Source organism: Plecotus auritus (assembly GCF_963455305.1).
Source record: "Plecotus auritus genome assembly, chromosome: 4".
In the NCBI taxonomy this organism is placed as follows: domain Eukaryota; kingdom Metazoa; phylum Chordata; class Mammalia; order Chiroptera; family Vespertilionidae; genus Plecotus; species Plecotus auritus.
In genome coordinates this window covers 191,848,633-191,872,619 of record NC_137775.1, presented here as the reverse complement: position 1 = coordinate 191,872,619, position 23,987 = coordinate 191,848,633, and the positions used below count along the sequence as shown (strand labels likewise).

General features: G+C 57.4%; 2 protein-coding genes across 3 annotated transcripts in view; both read right to left on the bottom strand.

Moving 5' to 3' along the window:
• PKD1L1 (polycystin 1 like 1, transient receptor potential channel interacting) overlaps nt 1-3,408 on the bottom strand; it is a gene marked incomplete at both ends in the record, with an annotated part of 87,705 nt that extends 84,297 nt beyond the window's left edge. The window contains 5 exons of the mRNA XM_080665224.1: nt 416-589; nt 2,119-2,205; nt 2,253-2,371; nt 2,838-3,046; nt 3,361-3,408. Coding sequence (XP_080521350.1) covers nt 416-589; nt 2,119-2,205; nt 2,253-2,371; nt 2,838-3,046; nt 3,361-3,408 — 637 coding nt within the window. The remainder of the gene's footprint in view (nt 1-415; nt 590-2,118; nt 2,206-2,252; nt 2,372-2,837; nt 3,047-3,360) is intronic.
• A 12,049-nt stretch (nt 3,409-15,457) lies between these two features.
• HUS1 (HUS1 checkpoint clamp component) lies at nt 15,458-23,336 on the bottom strand. 2 transcript variants are annotated; one of them, XM_080665856.1, is made up of 9 exons: nt 23,184-23,336; nt 22,066-22,193; nt 21,805-21,981; nt 21,470-21,577; nt 20,544-20,618; nt 19,000-19,212; nt 18,810-18,909; nt 17,224-17,343; nt 15,521-15,806 (listed from the first exon to the last, which is right to left on the bottom strand). In XM_080665856.1, the coding sequence occupies exons 1-9, from the start codon at nt 23,233-23,235 to the stop codon at nt 15,724-15,726; spliced, it is 1,056 nt and encodes a 351-aa protein (XP_080521982.1). In that variant the 5' UTR covers nt 23,236-23,336; the 3' UTR covers nt 15,521-15,723. The 2 variants fall into 2 exon arrangements, with proteins under 2 accessions (XP_080521983.1, XP_080521982.1); XM_080665857.1 differs by lacking the exon at nt 19,000-19,212 and having other exon boundaries at nt 15,458-15,806.
• Between the last annotated feature and the right edge of the window lie 651 nt (nt 23,337-23,987).

Sequence of the window (23,987 nt, the reverse complement as noted above, 5' to 3'; positions counted from 1 at the left end):
GACTTTGTCACAAAATTTCTCCCAGTAAAATGTTAAGTGTTGCCCGGCTGGTGTTGCTCAGTGGTTAAGCATCAACCTATGAACCAAGAGGTCACAGTTCGGTTCCCGGTCAGGGCACATGCCTGGGTTATGGGCTCGATCCCCAGTGGGGGGCGTGCAAGAGGCAGCCGGTCAGTGATTCTCATCATTGATGTTTCTCTCTCTCTTTCCCTTCCCCTTTCTCCCTGAAATCACTGAAAATATATAGTGTTAAACAGTTAAGTGTTTTCTCTCTGGAGAGGGCCCTGCCTGGTCGCTGTGTCGGTGTCTTTGAAATGGTTCGCTCTGTGCGGGAGGCACGCATGGTGCTGTCGTCATGCACGGGGACTTGTGAGGAGGTGGACGCTCAGAGCGCGGGGCTGGGTGCCCGGCTTACTTCTCAGATCCGTGGGGGAGCCCCCGAAGGCAGGCATGTGGTCCCTGAGGACACTGCTGGCATTCAGGAACACGGACGGGGCCTCGGGGCCCAGGTCCACGTAGTAAGGCCCAAGCCGCACCTCGGCTCCGTGAGACCCGCTGGGAAGGACCGCCTGCAGCGCGTAGACGCCTTCTGCACAGAGAAGAAGGGCGGTCGCTTGGGGCGTGTGACAAGCACGCACAGCAGCTAACACTGTGGCCTGGCCGGGGGGGGGGGGGGCGACCAGCATGGGAAATAACATGACACACAGGCCCTCGGCTCCTTTCTCCTGTGGGAACAGGGCCGTCTCGTGGGCTCGCTCCCCCTACTGTGGCTCAGCCCCCACACTCCGCAGGGCGCAGCACGTGGCTTAACACTCCGCTGTCTCAAAACGCTCCGTAAGGTTTTAACAAGGGCCTGGCATTTTCATTCTGCCCTGGGCCCTGAGGATAACGTGGCTAATTCTGTGCGTGGAAAAGTCGCAAGAATGAAAACGGATGTTGGCATCCCGCAGCTAGGCGAGAACACGCTTCAGTAACCCGTCCAGTGGGAATACACTGTGGAACCACCACGGCAGGTTACAGAAGAGGCCCCATGCTTCCTGGCTTCACACCGGATGACACGACCCCCTGTGACCCTGCAGGCCGCCCGTTCGGTGGCCGCCATCTCTGCCCCATGAACGGGTGCTGGCCTTTGGCAGGTGCCTGCACCTGGATGGCTCTCATCGGCTTGTGTTCGTGTGAAGAAGCTGGCTAGCCCGCTGAGTACCGTGAGGCCCATGACTGACGTCCCCATCGCCCTGGCGACAGCCGGCCCACCCCCAGGGCCGCCCTCTGACGGGGACCGTGTGAGACAGGGGCTGCCAGTGCGGAGCGCCGCCGTGCTGTGCGGGCTGTGGGCGGTTGTAACACAGCGGCAGGTAATGCCCGTCAGCCACTCCCTAACCCCAACCCCGCCCGTGGGCTTTCAGTTGCTCATCTGACTCCCAGCTTTAACATGTGAGGCGACTTCTGATGGATCCCAGGATGAAGTCCTGAGCGGGCCTGGCCCTCGGCTGAGCGGGTCCCACCTGCCACCCAGCCCCCATGCACACCTGAGGGGCCCCCAGGCACACCCGAGTCCTCACCCCACACAGCTGGACTCCACGTCCTGCCACTAACCTGCCCCTTGGGCCACCCTTCTCTCTCCTTGCAGCCTCCCCCGCACGCCCCCCACCCCGACCCCCATGACTCTGCCTGGGGCTTAACCACAGAACCTGGCTGGGCCTCCCACTCCAGCCCCCACACTGCCGCCTGCCCTGTCTCCAGACCTCAGCACATTCACCAAACCAGCCAAGGTTTGCAGCAGGGAAAGCCGAAGCCCACGGGTTTTAGCAACGCTGTCAACTGGCTCCACTCTGCCCGCGCAGGAAGCAAGGCTGAGCCTTAGCCACCGACCCCAGGACAAGGCCCGGCCCTCTGGCCTCCTGTCCCTGCTGGTGGCGGGCAGGCTGTCTCCCTGGGACTGGGAGGAAGGTTAGGGAGAGACAGTGCGGGGAGGGCGGGCAGAGCGCAGCTCCTGGCCTTTGTTGTGAGAATGTGGAGGTCTGACCGCCCAGGTCTCTTTGGCCCAGTGTCCCAGCACCATTCCTTAGGTCTTCCTCTCCTCAGCACGTCCCCCCGCCCATGCTCCTGAGCGCGTACCTCTCCTGTACCGGTGGAAGGTGGTGACAGCCACGTCCCCAGTGGCACGGTGGGTCCTCATCTGAACCCCAGAACCATCCCCGAAGTCTATCACCAGACACAGAGCAGCTTCGGGAGGGATTTGAACCCGGAACCCCAGACTCGGAAGTGCCTGAGCATCAGCTTGTGGAAAGCGATGGGCGACAGGATCTGCAGCGTCCTCAGGGCCCAGGGCTGGGAAGGCAGCGGCGTGACACTGAGCGTGGGGCCAGAGCTGCGGGTGGCCAGGCCGGGGCGGGGAGAGGCTGAGGGTGCAGGAAGGTCCGGGAGGAAGGCGGTGGGGGCTGTGGGGAGAGGGCAGAGCCTCAGATCTCAGGACAGTGACACATACCGGGAGGAACGGGATGCAGCAGGGAGCAGCCGCAAGCAAGGTCTGTGGGGCCTGACGGCGGGCTCACGATCACTGTTCTCAAAGTGGGGTCCCAGCGCAGCACGAACTAGGACAGAACCTCCCAGCAGCAAGAGAGCGCTTTCCAGGCCGGGAAACGGTGCAAGCGCCTCAGGGGCGCTCGGAGGGAACTGCACCCCCGGCGTGGCCCAGAGTCTGTGCCTTGAAGCAGCGGCCAGGGCCGCCCCTGCCCTGACGTGCACAAGGCAGACTAAGAGCAGGCTCCCTGGGCGTGCTCCTGGAGGCAGAGGGCCCCTAGGAGGGACACTGCCCCACACCACTCTCACCCTACCTTCTGGGCAGGGCGGCAGACGGTGAAGTCGGGATGCTGGTCTGAGCAGATGCGGCCGCCTGGATGGGGGCCCCCGTGGTGACAGTGGCTGATGTGGCATCCGTCCCGGGGAGCAGCTCAGGGCCCAGGTCCTCTGCAGAGCGCAGTGGCCCCATGGCACAGGAGGGGACCTCCACCTTCAGGCTGCAGGGGCCCGCGGGACAGACGCACTGGAATTTAGGGTAACACCAGTGAGGGTCAGAGGGGCGGTGGCTCCAGCGCTGGTGCCGTCCAGGAAGAGGCGGGCATTCCTACCCTCCAGGGCAGCCAGGAGCGCTCCTGAGCCCGCTCTCACCCCGAGCCTCGTTCATCAGAACTGGGCACAGTTACATCAGCTGTCCACGCTGCCCCCCGGCCAGGCAGGTGGAAGTGAGCACTTTTACATCAGCTATAAACCCAAGTCAACAGTCGTGTCCAAAGGACCGGAAGTTCAAAATACAGGTCCCAACAGGCCCGAGGGTCACCTGTGCCCCCAGACACCCACCTGGACCGGCTCCCAGAAGACGCCATCCGGTTCCCCAACGGCACACATCGGTTGGTGGTGGCAGCCCGGGCCTCCACGGCTCCCGCAGCCTGCAGTTTCCACGGAAGGATCCTCGGGGCCTCTGAACAGGAGGGAGAGGAAGCCTGTCCATCTCCCTCCCTGCTGCTGCCCTTGGCTGCTGCCGGGAGCGTGAGGGGCACAGCTCAGAGCTCAGCAGCCCTCAAGGACCCCTCGAATGCCTCAGGCCACGCCCCCCTCAGCATGGACTCCACATGCAGAGCTCACTCCCAGGGCCCCACCCCTGCACCCTCAGGTGTCAGCGGGGACACTGCCCGAGACCCAGGAGCCACCACATCCCCCCCAGAGCCAGCCCAGGGCCCAATAAACGCGACGGCCCTCCAGGTGCCGGCTGCTGCAGCAGTGACCGTCTGAGTTCATAGACACCACACGGCCACGGCAGCGCTCACACCCCTGTGGCAGCAGAGCGGACATGGTGGCCAATGTGGTGTGCTGTCAGTGTCTGGATTCGTCTTTGCCACAGCACAGGCCAGGCAAGGAGGTTCAGACCAGCGTCTCCTCGTCACCATGTCACCTAAAACCGCAGCTGGGTTGAAGCTCAGTCTGTGTACGGTCCTTTAATCCAGCAACTCCTGCAAAAATCCCTTTTTCCCTCCACTGACATGAAGGTGGAATATTCCTTTTGAAAGAAATACTGGATTCATGCTTGGAAACAGCCTGTAAGTGCCCTGAGAACAGGCAGCTCACCTCTTCGGGTCACCAGAAACTCCTGTGGTCGGCTCCCGGGCCGTGGGGACTGAGGTCTTCCCTGGGGTGGGTCGGTCACAGCTGCAGTGGCCAGCCAGCCGGCTTCCTCCAAAATCCCCTGGGAGACGGTGAAAGGGAGCAGCTCCGTGTGTCCGGACACGCATCACACCCGGGCCAAAGGACGCCCAACGACACCTCCTAATCAGAACTGCACTCTCCCGCCCTCAGAAGCTCGTCTGATCAAGTGCGCTTTACGCAGCGGCCGCGTGTCTGCCCAAGCTGGCCGTCTCCCCGGGCACTGCAGGGTTGCCGAGGAGGTCAGATAACTGTGGGCAAGGGCTCGGGGGACGGCTGCGGGCATGCTCGCTGTCCCCCCCGCCCCCCCCCTCTTCGTTTCATTTGGGGTTGCACCGATCACTCTGCCTCAGGACTGTGTGTGGATTTGTATTTACCCGGAGAAGAAACGGACCAAGCAGACAGGATGTTTTGTGGCTCAGGCGGGCTCCCAGGGTGGGGTGGGGGTGGGGGGACTTGGAAGGTCCGGGGAGGGTGGCTGAGAAACTGCGGGTTCCAGGCCCAGGCACGTTTCTATGAACTCCGTCCCCAGACTCTGACAGGCACGGGCCCTGCAGAGTTCAAGGTCTGCGCTGGGCTGACTGGGGCCTCCAACAGCCGCCTGACCCCTCACAGCCCCCGCCCGCTGGCTCCTTCCCGCTGTGTCTGCTGGGGTAACCCCCAGCCCCTTCGGGAAGTGTGTGCTTTCCTGTCCACGTCCTGTGCCCACAGGAGGACCACCGCAGACAGAGTCCCCTCTGAAGCCTGCGGTGTCCTCGGACCTGGAGGAGGGCATTACATGGTCAGAAGGTGACATGGGGAAGTAGGCAAAAGGTATGCCAAATGGGCAGTTTGCAGGTAACGCAGGCTGGAGATTTGCAAAGGCCTGCGGGTATGCAAAGGCTGGGGTATGCAAAGGCTGGGGTATGCAAAGGCTGGGGTATGCGAAGGCTGGGGCATGCGAAGGCTGGGGCATGCGAAGGCTGGGGCATGCGAAGGCTGGGGTATGCAAAGGCTGGGGCATGCGAAGGCTGGGGCATGCAAAGGCTGGAGCATGCGAAGGCTGGGGCATGCAAAGGCTGGGGCATGCAAAGGCTGGGGCATGCAAAGGCTGGGGCATGCAAAGGCTGGGGCATGCAAAGGCTGGGGCATGCAAAGGCTGGGGCATGCAAAGGCTGGGGCATGCAAAGGCTGGGGCATGCAAAGGCTGGGGCATGCAAAGGTTGGGGTATGCAAAGGCTGGGGCATGCAAAGGCTGGGGCATGCAAAGGCTGGAGCATGCAAAGGCTGGGGCATGCAAAGGCTGGAGCATGCAAAGGCTGGGGCATGCAAAGGCTGGGGCATGCAAAGGCTGGGGCATGCAAAGGCTGGGGCATGCAAAGGCTGGGGCATGCAAAGGCTGGGGCATGCAAAGGCTGGGGCATGCAAAGGCTGGGGCATGCAAAGGCTGGGGCATGCAAAGGCTGGGGCATGCAAAGGCTGGGGCATGCAAAGGCTGGGGCATGCAAAGGCTGGGGCATGCAAAGGCTGGGGCATGCAAAGGCTGGGGCATGCAAAGGCTGGGGCATGCAAAGGCTGGGGCATGCAAAGGCTGGGGTATGCAAAGGCTGGGTCATGCAAAGGCTGGGGCATGCAAAGGCTGGGGTATGCAAAGGCTGGGGTATGCAAAGGACTGTCAGCTCTGGTTGTTCGTCTTTGCGTGATACCAGGCCGCTCCCAGATGAGGAGGACGGGCTGCATTTCCAGGTGAGCTCCCTCCCAGGTACCGAGTGCCTGCCCACTGTTCGAGCCACCTGCCCGCTGAGCTGGCACCCGCCCCACAGGTCAGAGGGACCAGAGGATGACACCCTGCCCCGCCTTTTCCTCCCCGGGGTGTCCGGACATACTCGACACAGCCCAGGAGTAAAGTGTGCAAGGCCACACAGTTCACCCAAGATGACAAGGAGAACTGCCCCTGTGTGTCCACCCACATGCTGGCCACAGCCACAGAGCTGCCTGAGCTTAATTCCAAATAAATAAGGTTAAGCCCCGCTGGCGTGGCTCAGCGGCTGGGCATCAACCTATGAACCAGGAGGTCACAGTATGGTTCCCGGTCAGGGCTCATGGCCAGGTTGCAGGCTCAATCCCCCATGTGGTGGGGCAGCCGATCCATGATCCTCTCTCATCATTGATGTTTCTCTCTCTCTCCCTCTCCCTTCCTCTCTGAAACCAATAAAATGCATTAAAACACAATAAGGGTGAGAGGTTAGGGTCAGTTTCTCCATCACATTGGCCACATGTCCAGGGCTCAGAGTCCGGACAAAGAATGACCACCACCATGGAGTGTCCTGGTGGCTGGCTCCAGGTGGGCGGGGCTGAGGGCGACCTGTTGTCCCCACCTGGGGCCTCACCCCCTGGTCATCAGCACAGCAGGACCATGAGCTGCCTCGCCTGGAGTTTCCAAAGCTACTTCCAGGACAAATATTCCTGACGCAATTAGTTAAATGGCTCCGAGAATGGTTCCTTTTAGGAAATTCCTTAGGAAGCACCAGACTCACCAGGGCATGACGGGTGGGGGTCCCTGAGGCGTGGACTAAGGGGGTGGGGGCCATCGTGCAGGGCAGAAGCCCAGAGCCTCGAAGCAAAGCACGCGCCCGGCTACCCACTGTCCTTTGTCGTCACTAAGTTGATGAACAAAAGCCTATTTGGATTTTTTAACCACAAATTCTGTATTTCAGATTTAATGACCAGTGTTTGGCTGCTCCTCCTGACTCCACAGGACACAGTACTTAAGGGACACCAATCAAGAGGAAAATTGCTACCTAAGAGCGGTAAGAGCCCTCCTAGGCACCCAGTCCTCCTCAGCACCCGGTCCTCCCTAGCACCCAGTCCTCCCAGCACCCAGTCCTCCCCAGCACCCAGTCATTCCCAGTACCCAGCCCTCCCGACACCCAGCCCTCCCGGCACCCAGCCCTCCCAGCACCCAGCCTCCCCAGCACCCAGTCCTCCCCAGCACCCAGCCTCCCCAGCACCCAGCCCTCCCGGCACCCAGCCTCCCCAGCACCCAGTCCTCCCCAGCACCCAGCCTCCCCAGCACCCAGCCCTCCCGGCACCCAGCCTCCCCAGCACCCAGTCCTCCCCAGCACCCAGCCTCCCCAGCACCCAGCCCTCCCGGCACCCAGCCTCCCCAGCACCCAGCCTCCCCGGCACCCAGCCTCCCCGGCACCCAGTCCTCCCGGCACCCAGCCCTCCTGGCACCCAGCCCTCCCGTCACCCAGCCTCCCCGGCACCCAGCCTCCCCAGGCACAGTTGGTCACTAGTTGGACTCAGGCAATTGCCAGGTCCTGGTGAGAGTGCACGTACCTTCCTCTGCGCGGCTCCCAGGCCCAGGCGGCAGGAAGCAGAGCAGCGCCAGGGCTGGGACCAGCAGCCTCCTCTCCGGCCCCATGGCTCCCGCTGCCCCGTCACAGCCCAGGCGAAGCCGTGAGGCCAGGGCACTTAAAGGCTCGACCCTCCCCCGGTCAGCACCTGTGGACAATCAGCCACCTGTGAGTCCCCTCAGAAACACTCCTCACCACCCCACCCCCCCACCCCCCCACCCCCCACCAGCAGGGCTGCTTCCTCAGATCAAAGTGTCCTGAGGGTGTTAGTGAGTCCTCCCTCCATGGGGCTCAACACAGCTGCGCTAAAGTCAACCTGCTCTCCCGCTGGGTGACGGTGACACAGCTGGTGACACAGCTGGTGCTCTGTCCACCACAGGACACCTAGGCCAGTCCGAGGTGGAGGACACACAGACCTGCTGCCCCTGGGACTCGGAAGAGCCCTCGGTCGGTGCACTCACAGCTGTTGATTAACACATGCATCAGGTCCTCTAAACGCCGCACCTCCCCACTGGCTTCAGAATAAGATGAAACACCCATAGCTCCGTGTTCAAACACCCTGACGGTGGTCCCCACGGGCGCCTGGTCCTTTGGTCCCTGGGAGTGAAGGGATGACTTCTGACCCCTACCTGCTCCCTCCGTGCCCCTCCCCCTCTCTCTGCAAAGACACCTGTTTTGATTCCACCGAAGGGACAGTGACCGTCCCAGCACCAACCACTCTCGGCACTGCAGGGTCTAGTGACCATCTGATGTCCCTGACGTGTCAGGGGCAGGAAGTCGCCATGACCGCCGCTGCCCTCACCTCGTCCCAGTACTTAAGGGACACCAAGCAAGAGGAAAATTGCTGCCTAAGAGCGATAAGAGCCCTCCTAGGCACCCAGTCCTCCCCAGCACCCAGCCCTCCCGGCACCCAGTCCTCCTGGCACCCAGCCTCCCCAGCACCCAGCCCTCCCGGCACCCAGTGCACAGTGCAGGGAGCGTGGCGCACACTCAGGGAGGTTTTTAGTGCACGCTCATCTGTGCCACCTCAGCCCGAGCTCACCCACTCCAGCCTGGCTCTCATCCTTCGTCCTCTTCTTGGGAGCACTTTCCCCTAAAGCCACAGGGATAGAAACATTATCAGCCCAGCCAGCGTGGCTCAGTGGCTGAGTGTTGACCTATGAAACAGGAGGTCACGGTTCAATTCCTGGTTGAGGCACATGCCCGGGTTGCAGGCTCGATCCCCGGTGGGGGGCATGTAGGAGGCAACCAATCAATGATTCTCTCCCATCATTGATGTTTCTGTCTCTTCCTCCTTCTTCCTTTCTCTATGAAATCAATAAAAATATATTTAAAAACAAACATTATTCAGTAGCAATACCTGATGTCATAAACTAGGACAGGGTCCTCTGGAAGTCTTTGCCATCTGGGTCATCTCGACCACGTGATGTGAGTCCAACAGTGTCTGCTGTGCGGGGTTCAAGACCAGCCCGCGTCCACAGACGGCCCCTCGACACCCCCAGGGCCAAGCTGGAGCCACCCCTGGGTCCCCCAAGTCCAAAATGGAGGATCTCATGTCCTCAAGGAGCAAGAGAGTCACCAGACACTGACCTCACATTCCTGACTCACAGGACCGTGTGCTGTAGATGCCGGCGCAGTGGCACCAGGGCCGGGGGAGGGGGGGCACACAGGGAGGGTGGGCCAGGCACAGCCATCACCTCCTGCTGCTCCTCACCTTCTGGGCTGCCATCCCTGAGATCCCAAGATGGGTATCACCTAGTCGACAGCATGCAGAGTGGAGGGGAATTACAGCTGGCTTACGATGTTGTAAAAATGGCCTGGAAACTAACTTCACCGCAGCAGGTTTGAAACTAAGACGCTCTGTCCAGGTTCCTAAAATGACTGGTGGATGTTACTTTGACATGTATTCCTCATTATCTCGGCCACTTAGCCACAGCGCGGGAAAGGGCTGTAAATGAGACAGAATTGTGCGTTCTAATCCTATCCCTGCCACTGGCCCAGTGGTCGGCAAACTGCGGCTCGCAAGCCACATGCGGCTCTTTGGCCCCTTGAGTGTGGCTCTTCTACAAAATACCACGGCCTGGGCGAGTCTATTTTGAAGAAGTGGCATTAGAAGAAGTTTAAGTTTAAAAAATTTGGCTCCCAAAAGAAATGTCCATCGTTGTCCTGTTGATATTTGGCTCTGTTGACGAAGGAGTTTGCCGACCCCTGGACTAGCCAAGTAAAGGAGCCACAGGGCAAACCCCGAGAGGCTGCGCTGCCTGCCTGTCCTCCTCGGACGGCACAGTGGACGGAGACGTGTTCGTTCTCGAGGGAAGAACAGAAGGGCCACTCGGTGTAATGCAGGTGGAGAGGCTCTTGCACATTTAACGCACCTTAGGCAGCAGCCCGGGGGCAGAAGGGCTCCCGGGGACAGAGGCCAGCAGACAGGTGAGCCCAGGCGCAGAGGTGCTCCAGGTTGGTCCTGCAGGGCCTGTGGCCACACCGCGCTGAGCTGGAGACGACACCTGGGGACGCGCCATGCCAGCAAGTCTAAGAACAGGAGGGCTCACAGCTCCAGTACAAGGCCTGTGTAAAGTCTGGATGAGTAATTCCCTTTCAGTTTCTTCACAACAAAACAAAACAGACGTGAGAAAAAGAAGTAATGACAGGGGCAGAAACAGAATACTGAGGACCAGCTCTAATTGTAAGAAATGCTAGCCATGCTCCGTTAACCGTGGTGGTTTTATTCTGCTGAAAGGAGGCACGTTCTGACCTGCTGGGAGTTGCGCTCGGTACCTGGGCGCTCACCGGGAAATGCGGCCCGTCTGCCTCACTGGGAGCTGCCTGTTGCCATGGAAGGATGAACAGACCTGTTGCAGAAACCAGAGCCACACGGCCCTTTGCATACCCACAGGCCTTTGCAAACCCTCAGCCTGCATTACCGTACACTGCCCATTTGGCATACCTTTTGCCTACGTCTCCGTGTAATCTTCGTCCTTCTCCCCAATATAAGCAGCTGACTTACGGTGGGGGCAGAGCAGAGGTGTGTGGGTGACCTGCTGCTCTCCCTGCTGCCAGCAGGATTGGGATAAACGCTCCTATGACTCAACCCTGCCTCTGCTGAATTGGCTCAAGTCTGGACAGGCAGCGCGGACCCATTGATTGTCTGGTTACATATTCTGGCAACCACGAAGGGACATAAGCAAGGGACTCCTCTGGGGTGAGTACTGGGGATCCCGCTTGCTGCCTGGACTGGGGGTTCCTGGGGCTGAGGCCTGGACTCTTATTTGCAGCGCTGCAGGAATTGTCCTGTTTGAGTCCCAGCCGCAGCCTCAGCCATCCCCTGAGACCTAAGTTGGAACAAGCGTTTTTGTATGACAGGAGGCGGAATCAAGCGTGTCTGTACAGCAGGAGCAGCATTTGCTGCCTCTCTGGGCTTCTCTGTAGGAAGTGTGCACTGTGCATGGCGCCGAAGGCGTGTTACTGCTTCTCGTCTGGGCGAGCCGGATCAGCTGTGTGGCAGAGACCTCCAGTGGCCCCCGCCTGGCCTCTGAGCCCTTCGTCTGACCCAGCTGGGATGAGAGACATCGCTCTGCTTCGGTGGCTGTTTTTATGCGGGCACCCCGAGGTTCCTGTGGCTGGACAGACAAGCAGCGTGGTGTGAAGCTCCTGTCTGTAGGTGTGCGTGCCTGTAAATACCAGGTGTGCTGGTTACTAATGCGGATTTTGTAATCAAAGAAAACACGATAATTTCAAGAGAAACATCCAAAGTGCTTTATTCAAAGTAATGTCCATCGCTAGCTACACATTCCCCCATCTTCCAGGTAATTTGTGGATACCGTCCCAATAGAACTTCTCTTGTTTTGAGGAAGACCATTCAGAGACCCAATTTTCCACTTCTTCGTACGTGTTGAAGTGCTGCTCAGAAAGTGCGTGTGCCATCGATCGGAACAAGTGGTCATCTGAAGAAGCAATGTCTGGTGAATACTTCCCAGGCAAGATCTTTTAACATGTCTTTAACTGGTTTTGAAGTGTGTGATGGTGCGTCATCATGAAGCAAAATTACTTTGCCATGTCTTCTGGAACATTCTGGTTGTTTCACGATCAAAATGTGGTTCAAATTGATTATTTGTTGTTGGTAGTGATCAGTATTAAGAGTTTCACCTGGTTTTAGAAGCTCATAATACACCACACCTTCCTGATCCCACCAAACGCAGAGCATTGTCTTCTTTCCGAAGCCATTTGGCCTTGTAGTTCGATGTTGATGGTTGACCTGGATCAATCCATGATTTTGTGCGTTTGGGATTCTCAAAATAAATCCACTTTTCATCGCCAGTCACAATTCGATGCAACAAAGACTTTCTTTCATGCTGTTGAAGCAATGTTTTACTGATGACTTGTCTGTTTTCCATTTGTCTTTTGTTCAGTTGATGTGGCACCCATTTTCCTTCCTTTAAAATCTTTCCCATTGCTTGTAAACGATCAGAAATTGTTTGCTGAGCAACGTTTAATCTTTCTGCAAGTTGTTTTTGAGTTTGACACGCATCTTCATCCAATAATGCTTATCATTGTTGGTCTTCAAACTTTTTTGGTTGACCTGGACATTCTTTCTCTTTCACATCAAAATCATCACTTTTAAAGCATTTAAACCAGCGTTCACAGGTATCTTGAGATGGAGCATGTTCACCATAAGCTTCCCGAAGTATTCAGTAGCACTTTTCTTCAAAATAATGAATTAAAACTTCCCGCAAATCTCTTTTTTTGGCACGAAATTTGACATTTTTAAGTGTAAAAATATCTATGATGTTAACACCATCAGCAAATTTGACATATGAAGTTTTGAAGCTTGTTGTCAATACAACAAAATAGCATACATATCAAATCGCACATATATCAACATATGTGTAACTCCATCTATTGAAAAAAACCCACCTTATTAACCGGTGCACCTAATACTGTACATAGAGTGTCTCTGCTGATTGTTTTGTGTCTTTTGTTGTTTGGTTTGTTTAAAGATGGGACACAGCCCACTCTGGGGGGCCCAGCTGCTTGTGGCAGGCTGAACCCATGGCAAGGATTACAGGAACTTCCCAGCAGCTGCTGAGAGTTCTTAACCTTGGGGACCCTCCTTGCTCTCTCTCTCAAGGCATCAGCCGCTGGAAACTCTTAGCTAGTGAGGGTTCTTGTCTGTCTGTAACTTGGGTTACTGATATACTTTGCTTGCTCTATAGCATATCTGGATTTAGAGAAGTACTGGCAATGAAAATCAGGAGAAAGAAAAATTGATTATGGGACTGAATGAACTAAAAATAGTTATATAGTTTTTATAACTTTTGTTGAAAGTATTGCTGATTCTTAAACTTTTTGTTTTTCAGATATAAGGAAGCATTTTGAAAACAATTTGATAAATTATATATTTTTCTCCCTACCTTATCCCTACAGAATTTGGCAATTCTTAATGAGTAAGCCACAGCAATATGTTTCTTTGCATGAATTCAGTAAGACCAGTTTCCAATTGTGGTTTTATTAACAAAGACTTTGAAATGTCATATCTAACATGCCTGGACTCTGGATGTCCCCAGAAAGCTTTAAGAAATGAAGCCAATAAGAGCCCTTGGAGAAAGCTTGGTCCCTCACTTGGTCACCTGGTTCATGGCAGTCTTTCCAGGTAAGAACAAAGGTTGCTTTCCTGAGACCTCAACTTGAGAATCCACCCAAATCCACAGGTATTGCAGGCAAACCTGATGGCAGCTAGGTGGCTCAGCTTCTTTGCCCTGTAGGGCTAAGCTTGATCATGAGATTCCAACAAAGCATTTTTTTTTTTTAAATCTATATGATCAATTGTTATTTTTACTATGTTCATGCAAACAATCAAGCTAAATTGTAACTAGACTTAATACAGTAAATAAATTGGTCTTAATTTAGCTCTTTAATAAAAATGAGGGTGATTTTAGGGTGAAAAAATGTGTTTCAATAGGTAATTATTAGAACTGTAATGTTTTTTCCTTTCACCAGACTATTTGTTGTAATTCTTGCTATTCTAACTTTTGCCCAATAATACTAAATTTTATAACCCAGTTCATCTCTACCAGGTTACAAGCCCTACTTGACCTCAAGAAAACCACCTCTAGACACCACTGCCACCTCCTTTTGTGCCCAGGCCTCACTGTCCCTCTGACACAGAGCAAGGATCTCTTGGCTCTGAAAGAAAACTTTGTCCCTCCTCAGCATGCAGTAGTTTCAGAAGAGACCCTATGCCCCTTTTCCATGGAAGAATTCAAGCCAAGATCCTTGAGGGGAAGATATGGTGGGCAGTTAGACAGACCTGAGCAGAGCAAGGACGATGGGCCAAGCGAAGGAGAAATGGACGGACCATGAAACATGCTTCTCACTCCTCCAACTGCTCTGACGCTGACAGTGGAGGAACCTTTGCAGAACGGACCTTTATATTCAGCCTAGTGGGACAGCTATTGCTGATGTGGAAAATTATTCTATTCATTTTGGGGAGACAGTCACATATGGGGACTTTTGTACGTTGGGACCCACTGTCTGGGAATGGGGTGCAGGGATGTTTTCTTTAAAAGTTGCAGTGGCTTCCTGGTGGAATGTCTTTTACTGGGAGTTCTAGTTATGGTCTTTCAGTATCTAAGAACTACAATATGAATTGCTCTGATAATTTCACTCTCCCTTATAGAAAGGGACAAACTAAGCTGCTGGCCTGTTGGTTTCTGGTACGTGGGAAACTATTTATTCATATATCCCTGCCAACAACACCGAGGGGCCTTGTTCCTTAGCACGACTGACAGTCTTTACGCCCCAGAAACATAACAGGGTCCAAACCAGAAGAGACCTTCTCACATTGTGGCACCAGACGGCAACGACCATCTCCCCCGCAGAGCCCTGATGAATATATTGCGTTCACCATCTTTGTTATGCCAGTAATGGTAGGCCCCCTTAATGTAGAAGTGACCTGGCTGGCTTATAGCATGGTAAAAGCTCTGAATGCCACTTCCAGGCTATACATGGGATAAATCAAGAGCTGAGCCAGGTGAGGGACACAGTTCTAGAGAATCGGGCAGCAATAGATTACTTACTGTTGCAGCATAACCATGATTGTGAGGAATTTAAAGGAATGTGCTGTCTTAATCTTTCTGACAATTCTAGATAGAAAACAACATTCAACAAATGAGGGAAACCATCTCCAAGGTAAACTACAAGGTTGTTTTGTGTTTCTTATGGATTTGACTTAACCAACCTAACTTCCTGGCTCCCTAACCTGTCTGGGATGTGGGAATTCTCTCAAATTTTTCTCCTGTTTATTTTTCGTAGTCTGATAGCTTACTGCTGTATTCAATCTCTTCCTATTTTGAGATCCTGCATTCGCTGTATTCCATCCCCAAGAACTGCTATCGAGGCAGAAGCAAATGCAGTCCGGCAGGATGAGATTTTTCATCTAAAACAAATCTCATAGATATGAGATGATAAAAATAGCAGTGGGGAAATGATAGGGACAGAAATAGAATACTGGGGACCAGCTCTAATTGTAAGAAATGTTAATCATGCTCTGTTAACTGTGACTGTCTTGCTCTGATTAAAGGAGGCACATTCTAACCTGGCTGGGAGTTGCACTCGGTACCTGGGAGCTCACCTGGAAATGCGGCCCATCCTCCCCATCCCAGAGCTGCCTAAATCATGGAAAGATGAACAGACCTTTGCAGAAACCAGAGCCCTGTGCATACCCGCAGGCCTTTGCAAACCTCCAGCCTGCATTACCTGTACACTGCCCATTTGGCATACCCTTCTGCCTACTTCCCCATGTCATCTTCATCCTTCTACCCAATATAAGCAGCTGACTTATGGTGGGGGTAGAGCAGATTTTTGTGGATGACCTGCTGTTCTCCCATACTGTCAGCAGTACTAGAATAAATGCTCACATATGATTCAACCCTGTTTCTGCTTAATTGGCTCAAGTAGTGACAGGTAGTGAAGACCCATTGATTGCCCAGTTACAGTAATATGAAGTAACATGTTTATTCAACTATTTCATTAATTTAATTTCTAGTTAAACTATCATAGAGTAAAAAATAAGGGAAATGTACAGAATTTGTGCTGCTGTGAGGACATATTGGCAAATGACGAGCACATCACCCCGTGCCTCTCCGGGTCATGGCAATGGTCTCCGGGCTCCGTGCAGTTGGCAGTGCTAGGACAAGGCTGGGATGAAGTACTGCAGGGACACATCCTCGTGGAGCAGGTCAAAGTGCACCATCTTGTGACTCACGACATCTGGGGACAGAAGACACCTGTCACTATGGAGCCTCCATGCACAGGGCTGCTCCCTGAATCCTGGACCCACTGAAGGTGACGTCTGCTCCAGGAACACCCAGCCCGCGCAGGGATGGTTTGTGAAGGCAAGGTCAGGCACCGCCAGGTGAAGGGCCAACTCCACGCAGGGGCACAAGGCAGATGGAGCACCCAGGGGAGGAGTGATGGCAGAGCGACAGAACCCAGCAGCCAGGACCCATGACCACAGACGTGGGAGACAGAAGCACTTCCAAGAAGGTACGTGTCCTTTCAGGGCTGTGTTATCAGCAGCAAGGAGACAAGTCAGCCCTTCCTCAGGCACGGGGAGTGAGCGTGCCCCTGAGGCACGGGGAGTGAGCGTGCCGCTGAGGCACGGGGAGGGAGGGTGCCGCTGGGGCACGGGGAGTGAGGGTGCCGCTGGGGCACGGGGAGTGAGCGTGCGCTGAGGCACGGGGAGTGAGCGTGCTCCTCAGGCACGGGGAGTGAGCGTGCCCGCTGAGGCACGGGGAGTGAGCGTGCCGCTGAGGCTCGGGGAGTGTGCGTGCCGCTGAGGCACGGGGAGGGAGGGTGTCGCTGAGGCACGGGGAGTGAGCGTGCCGCTGAGGCTCGGGGAGTGAGGGTGCCGCTGAGGCTCTGGGAGTGAGCGTGCCGCTGAGGCTCGGGGAGTGAGGGTGCCGCTGAGGCACGGGGAGTGAGCGTGCCCGCTGAGGCACGGGGAGTGAGCGTGCCGCTGAGGCACGGGGAGTGAGGGTGCCGCTGAGGCTTGGGGAGTGAGGGTGCCGCTGAGGCTCTGGGAGTGAGCGTGCCGCTGAGGCTCGGGGAGTGAGGGTGCCCCTGAGGCTCGGGGAGTGAGCGTGCCGCTGAGGCTCGGGGAGTGAGCGTGCCGCTGAGGCTCGGGGAGTGAGGGTGCCCCTGAGGCTCGGGGAGTGAGCGTGCCGCTGAGGCTCGGGGAGTGAGGGTGCCCCTGAGGCTCGGGGAGTGAGGGTGCCCCTGAGGCTCGGGGAGTGAGCGTGCCGCTGGGGATGGGCCATCCAGAGCCAAGGGAGGGGTCGAGGACACAGGCGTCAGGCTGAGACACGGGAAGAAACAGAGGCATCGTGAGGGGAGCCTAAATCAGGCCAGATGTTGTCAGGTCAGCTGTCAGTCAGATGAACAGAGGACAGTCAGCGCATCCTTCTGCAGCCCCTCTCTGGGCGCAGAGACCATGCTGACGCCCGGTGAGACAGCACAGACCCACCTCTGTCACCTCTGAACCCGGGAAATCCCAATCACCTGCCGGCCCTGGAAAACCAGAGGCCCCGGGACCAAGCTGCCCTGCATTTACGAGACCACAAACCAGCTGAGAGGCCACGGGTGACTCCAGCATGTGAAATGCGGAAGCCATTACATGCACACTCACTGCAGACACCCCTTGTGGGATTCACTTGTTGTCCAGCAAGAAACTGCAGGAACTTCCTGATGTCCACCTGCACCTCCGCCATCTGCTCTGGGCTGCGGTCCTCAGACTCGTTTTCAGAGGCTAAAATGACAGGAACATGTAGATGTAAAAGAGGACTGTTTGCTTAAATAAATGAGCTGCGTTACCTTATGTTAGCATACCGGACAAATAGTGCAAGATGGAGACAGGACCCTTTGTTAAGCAAGAATTTATTAAATCCTGACTCTGAAATACTATGTCAATTTCCAGGAAATCTTCATTTCCAGGGCCTTAAAACATGACCCAATCTCCCCCTTTAGGTCAAAGGAGACGACATCCCTTAGTACACACGTATAGTTAATGCTTCGTACGCTTATGTACGGTTAATCAAGGCCTCTCCTTCCGGAGTGGGAAGAAAGTCCTTCCAACTATGGAAAAGCATCACGGTAAGAAAACCCTCTTTCTTGTTTATTAAAACAAACAAAATGAGTCGGACCAGAGTAAGTCCTCTCCCTGAGCATTACCAAAGCGCTGACCACATGGGCCTCACTCTCCCCACAGCACCCCTCCACTGTGAAGGCCCAGCCCCACAGCACCCCTCCACTGTAAAGGCCCAGCCCCACAGCACCCCTCCACTGTGAAGGCCGAGCCCCACAGCACCCCTCCACTGTGAAGGCCCAGCCCCACAGCACCCCTCCACTGTGAAGGCCGAGCCCCACAGCACCCCTCCACTGTGAAGGCCCAGCCCCACAGCACCCCTCCACTGTGAAGGCCCAGCCCCACAGCACCCCTCCCCTGTGAAGGCCAAGCCCCAGAGCACCCCTCCACTGTGAAGGCCCAGCCCCACAGCACCCCTCCACTGTGAAGGCCGAGCCCCACAGCACCCCTCCACTGTGAAGGCCCAGCCCCACAGCACCCCTCCCCTGTGAAGGCCCAGCCCCACAGCAATGCCAGAATGTGCATAGCAACCCTGGGGTGACACATGCCCATCCTGAGCGTGGCAGGGCCTAGCCTAACTGTCTGGGACACATGCGAGACTGAAGGGCTTCAGGTCACTAGCGAACGAATTCCCCAGGTCCTTGGCCTTTCCCTCCACCCACCCCACCACACGGTGACGGCAGCACAGGCCTCCCACCCACGCATCAGCCGTTGTTCACACTGAACTGGTTCAGTGGTCCCCACCGCCTCGCCTGAGACAGGCAATCCGCACGCCTGAGAAAGTCTGCATTTGCTAATCTAATTCTGTAAGTGCTAGAGACCCAAGTAGGAGAACAGGAGACATGCCATCTACCTTCCAACTGCACTCCAGTGGGCACTTGCAGTCTCTAGTAGCAGAAACAGGGATCGAAGAGCGGGGATGGCTCCAGGTTTCCAGACCCCGAGCCCACCCTCCAGCCAGGCACACTCCCGCCCAGGAGGCCCATCTCTCCACGCACCGTCCAACCTGTCACCTCTCCCCAAGCATAAAACCGTCACCCGAATTTTAAACTCTTCCCGTATACTCAGAGGCCTCAGAAGGGTGTGAAACAATTTTTCAGAAGCAAAACACGATCTCCCAGAAAACCTACCTGATGGCGGATTCCCGAGATCTTTAAAATGAGTGGTAACGCACACTATTTCCGATTCTATTTTCAAGTTCAGGTCTCCATTGAGGTTTGCTTCAATAATCTGCAAGTGGAGTATTTCACAAAGTCTTAAAAAAGAAAAGTAAAGCAAAAAAGTAAAGTAAAAATCCACCACAAACATCAGCTTCCATACCAGGTGACGAGGGAGCCTACACACCCCAGCACCGTCCAGACAGCACCGGGACCCGCATGGCACTGGCAACAGAGAGAAGACAGGCCAGAGGATCAGGGACTCGGAAAACCCCGCAGGGAGGAGCCCTCGGAGCGGAGAACTCGGCAGGGACAGGTGAACAGGCCTGGGCGGTGGCTCCCTCACAGGAGAAGTCACACTGAAGGGGACGCCACGCTGGGTTATGAGAGGAGGGAACGAGGGAGCGGGCTCGGAGGTCCGCAGGGGAGGCTCTGTGTGCTCTGGGCCTCCATCCCGGCCCCTGCTGGCCCAGCCCTGCACACAGAGAGCCACTGGTCCCTGGACGGCTGCCTTGCCTCTCTCTGGTTGCCCTGCCTCTCTCGGGCTCAGAAGCTCTCCTGAGGTCCCAGGGCGTCCCCAGAGGAAGCCTGCAGCCTGACAACAGCCGGGCAGTAGGCAGGCACGGGAGCACATGTCAGCACGGGAGTACATGTCAGCACGGGAGCACGTCAGCACGGCTCTCACTGCTTCGCCCGAAGCCAACTGTAAACTAACATGAGCTCTGAGACTAAGCCACGAGAGGAAATGACCCTGAAGTGGACACAACTGTAGATGAAATGGCCCATAAGCATTTCCTAGGCTTCAGAACACCTCTGCAATCCCAAAGACCTCGAAAAGCCAACTTTCACTCCAGGACCCGGCCAGCACGTGAAAAGCCCACTGAGTGAGTCCCACAGGTGGCTGGATGCAGAGACGCTGAGTTTCCCTTTCCCAGGAGCCAACAGGTCAGCAGGGTCCTGAGACACCAGCAGGGAACTTATCGGGGGGCACCGAGCAGCTCAGAGGAAGGTCTGAAGGACTCCTGGCAACGGGAGAAGGTCTGGGAGCTAAGTGCTTTCCGGGGCGATATGGGGAGACAGCACCGGGAAGGAGCTGGTCCTGCAGGGAGGGTGTGGCCATGTGACAAGGACGAGGACTGGCAGAGGGTGAAAATAAAAGCTGATGCTCCAGTAGGTGGACAGTGGGTTAAAGCTTCAAGGACACATGACAGGTGCTTTGGTTGAGTGGAGGAAGAATTCAGGAGGACCAGCTGACACTGAGGCCCCTCCACACAATGCCCCGCGGCCCCGCGCGGTGCCATGTCCCGCCGCCGCAGTGGACCGCAAAGACAGAGAGAATAGCAACGCGCCATCTATTGGCATGGATGAGAGTGCTTAGAGTAAACGCTGTGGCCTGGACTCACGGGACACGCAGCTCACTGCCGAAACCAGCACCTCCTAAACACAGACATTCGCGGGTGTGCCGTGTTCTTTCCTAGCTAAGGGAAGGAAGCCAGAGCGGCCGAACATGCTGACTTCACTGCAAGTACAAACACAGGCACAAGGGCAGGTGTGAACACGCCCCCAGGGGACCTGGGAAGCTGTAGCTCTCAGCCACCGGCGATGAGGGGACCCCGCATGCTGAGTGTCGGGGCACCCACACCTCGGGCAGGCATGCAGCCCACAGCAAACACTTGAGAGCTCTCGCCTGAAGAAGCTGTGACTTACAAGTTGATTGCTGATATTTTTCATCTTTTCCACAACGCTCTTCATCGTCTTCAAGACCGGCAGATAAATACTAACCTAAAGCCAACGAGAAAACCAGAGCGTGAGAATGCAGGAGAGCCAGGCTGGCCGGGGCCCGCTCCCCGCCGAGGTTGGCATGCGTGTAGCTTAGAAGCTCCGGGACCCTGGGTTTTTAGACTGTCTGAATGAAGTTCTTTTTAAAAGGTGAAAACAAAAATCATCAGTTTCACTAACTCATTCCTGCCTCTGGTTACTCGGCGACCAGGTCCCTGTGGCACTTCTGGTTCCAGGACTGCCGCCTGCAGCTAGAGGCCTTCACGCGCCCAGGGAAATGGCGGTCCTCTGAGGAATGCCCCAGACTCAGGCCTTCCCAGCCCAGAAAGCGAGGGGGGGAGTGCCTGCAGCAGTCATGGCTCCCACTGTGCCTGGCGCACGGCCGCTTCCCAGGAGGCTGGGCGCCCTCTCGTAGAATTCCATTTCCGCCATCGCTCCTTCAGGACGTTGTGAGCAGGAGGCACAGGACCCTAGGGCATCACCACATCTCCCTGCCCCGGGCCTCCCAGCAGCAGAGCCGAAGGAGCCTCCCAGCTGGCTGTCCCACAGCCCGGACGTCACTCCTTCCGCGGCATGGAAACACCCCCTTCTGTGAAACCCAAACTGGTGCCTAGGCCACCCCTCCTGACAGAAACGCCCAGGGCGTCCTCAGTGCGGTCAGGCTGCACCTGCCGTCCCTGGGCGGACATTCCCTCTCCACACGCCGTGCCGTTTCAGGGTCTTTATGGAACAACCAAAGGCGCGTGTCCCATTCTTCCTGGAGCAGCCTTCAAAAATGGGGACCGCTTTCGAATAAAACAGACCGCGAAGCCCGTGGCTAAATGGGGGAACGAAATGCCTGTGGCGTCACTCACATCCGCGTCTGGGACCGCCGGTTCCTGTAAGTTCTTCCACAGCTTCCTAGGAATAACCTTCACCGGGATGTCGTGGGTCACCATACGACTGCTGCTCGACACCGACACCTGCCAAGGAATAGGCGGAACCGAAGGGGGACAGGAAGGCTAACACACCAGGTCCACGTGGGCGTTCCCGGTTCCTCACGGAAACCCATGGCACACGCACTGTGTGCTCAGGTCAGGAGGGGCACACATGCCCTGCGCTGCCATGAAACCATCCCTTCCCGGGGCGGCACCCCGAGAGGCCCTGCCGCGGCCACTGCCGTCGGGGCTGGGGACCCCTCCCGCCTCACCAGCTCTATGGACACCGTCAGGCAGGGGAAGTGCTTGTTGGTCAGCTTGACCTTCAAGGCCCTGGCATTCTGCGCCGTTTTCAAGGCCCGAGAGAGGTTCTCCGCCGTGAGCTCCACGTAAATCTCATTGTTCTCCTCGGAGACCCCTTCCATCTGGAACTCGCTGAAGAAGTTCTCCTGCGGGTGGGCGCGGGGCGCGGGGTCAGGGGGCCACCGGTGCCCGCTGGGCTGGAGGCGAGGCGGGAGGGCGGGCTGGCTCACCTGGGGCAGCTCGCACCACATGCTGACCCCGCCGCCCGCCGCCGAGTCGGCCAGGATGAAGTTGAGCGTGTGCGGGCGGATGCGCAGGGTGCAGGCGCGGGCGAGCTTGGCCACCATGCAGCTGACGCCTGCGGGGGAGCGCGGGTCACTGTGCGGGGCCTGAAGGCCAGCGCGGGGACCGCTGGGTCAGGCCGGCCTCCCGGTCACCAGGCAACAGGCGCATGCGCGGTGTGGGGTGAGGACTCCGAGGCTCCCGGGTCACGTGGAGCCTGCGCTCGCTCCCCCTGGGCAGCAGCTCGGCCTCCAGAAAACCGCCTGTGCCGGGTTAGGGCGCCGCGGGGCCCAGTAGGGGTCCCAAACCACCCTGGGGGCACCCCTGCCCACGGCCCGCCCCTCAGCCCCGCCCCCCTCGGCCCCTCAGCCCCAGGCCCCTCAGCCCTGAGCCCCTCAGCCCCGCCCCCTCAGCCCCGCCCCTGAGCCCAGCCCCCCTGAGCCCCGCCCCTCTCAGCCCCTCAGCCCTGAGCCCCTCAGCCTGGCCCTCTCAGCCCCGCCCCCCTCAGCCCCTCAGCCCTGAGCCCCTCAGCCCCGCCCCCCTCAGCCCCTCAGCCCGGCCCCCCTCAGCCCTGAGACCCTCAGCCCCGCCCCCTCAGCCCGGCCCCCCTCAGCCCTGAGACCCTCAGCCCCTCAGCCCCGCCCCCCTCAGCCCTGAGACCCTCAGCCCCTCAGCCCCGCCCCCCTCAGCCCTGAGACCCTCAGCCCCTCAGCCCCGACCCCCTCAGCCCTGAGACCCTCAGCCCCTCAGCCCCGCCCCCCTCAGCCCTGAGACCCTCAGCCCCTCAGCCCCGCCCCCCTCAGCCCTGAGACCCTCAGCCCCGCCCCCCTCAGCCGGCCCTCTCAGCCCTTGAGCCCCTGAGCCCCGAGCCCCTGAGCCCCTCAGCCCCGGGCCCCTCAGCTCCTCAGCCCCGGGCCCCTCAGCCCCTCAGCCCCGCGCCCCTCAGCCCCTCAGCCCCTCAGCCCCGGGCCTCTCAGCTCCAGGGAAGCCCTCCGCGCGCCCCTCCGCCGTCGGCCGGCCCTCCGCTCACTCCCTCCACACCCCCGGGCGGCCGCGACCCGCTCACGAGTGAAGTGGTTCAGACAGGCTGCGTCCGCAATCTTAGCGCGAAACTTCATGGTGGGACAGGACCGGTCTGGGAGACCGGCCAGCGGCGGACTGGAATCCCGCCTTCAGCGTCCCGCCCTCAGCTTCCGGCCCTCAGCGTCCCTCCCTCAGCGTCCCGCCCTCAGCTTCCGGCCCTCAGCGTCCCTCCCTCAGCGTCCCGCCGGAAACGCCGCCCCGCGCCCCTTGGTTCCCCCGGGCGGAGAGGCAGGCGGGTCAGGCCCCAGTGGAGGCGGCTCCTGCTTTAGAATGCAGATCCTCAGCCCCCAGGTGTGAGAAGTGGTTCTAAGGGAGAAAGAACGTTGACACCGACTGCAACTTCTTTTTTTAAATTTTTTTAAAAATATATTTTATTGTTATTTTACAGAGAGGAAGGGAGAGGGATAGTCAGAAACATCGATGAGAGAGAAACATCCATCAGCTGCCTCCTGCACGCCCCCCACTGGGGATGTGCCTGCAACCAAGGTACATGCCCTTGACCGGAATCGAACCCAGGACCCTGGAGTCCGCAGGCCGACTCTCTATCCACAGAGCCACACCGGTCAGGGCCACTTCTTTTTTAAAAATATATTTTTATTGATTTCAGAGAGGCAGGGAGGAAGTGAGAGATACAAACATCCATGATGAGGGAGAATCATGGACCGGCTGCCTCCTGCACCCCCCCACTGGGGATGGAGCCTGCAACCCAGGCCTGTGCCCTGACCGGGAATCGAACCCTGACCTCCTGGGTCCTAGGTCGACACTCAACTACTGAGCCACACCAGCT

Bases quoted from the DNA above. Each gene is read 5' to 3' on its own strand.
- HUS1 (XM_080665856.1), bottom strand. From the start codon at position 23,235: ATGAAGTTTCGCGCTAAGATTGCGGACGCAGCCTGTCTGAACCACTTC. The intron at 21,982-22,065 runs GTGAGCCAGCCC...GCCCACCCGCAG, and splicing joins TGTGGTGCGAGCTGCCCCAG to GAGAACTTCTTCAGCGAGTT. The intron at 19,213-20,543 runs GTAAGTCACAGC...CTCATAACCCAG, and splicing joins AAAATATCAGCAATCAACTT to CGTGGCGTCCCCTTCAGTGT.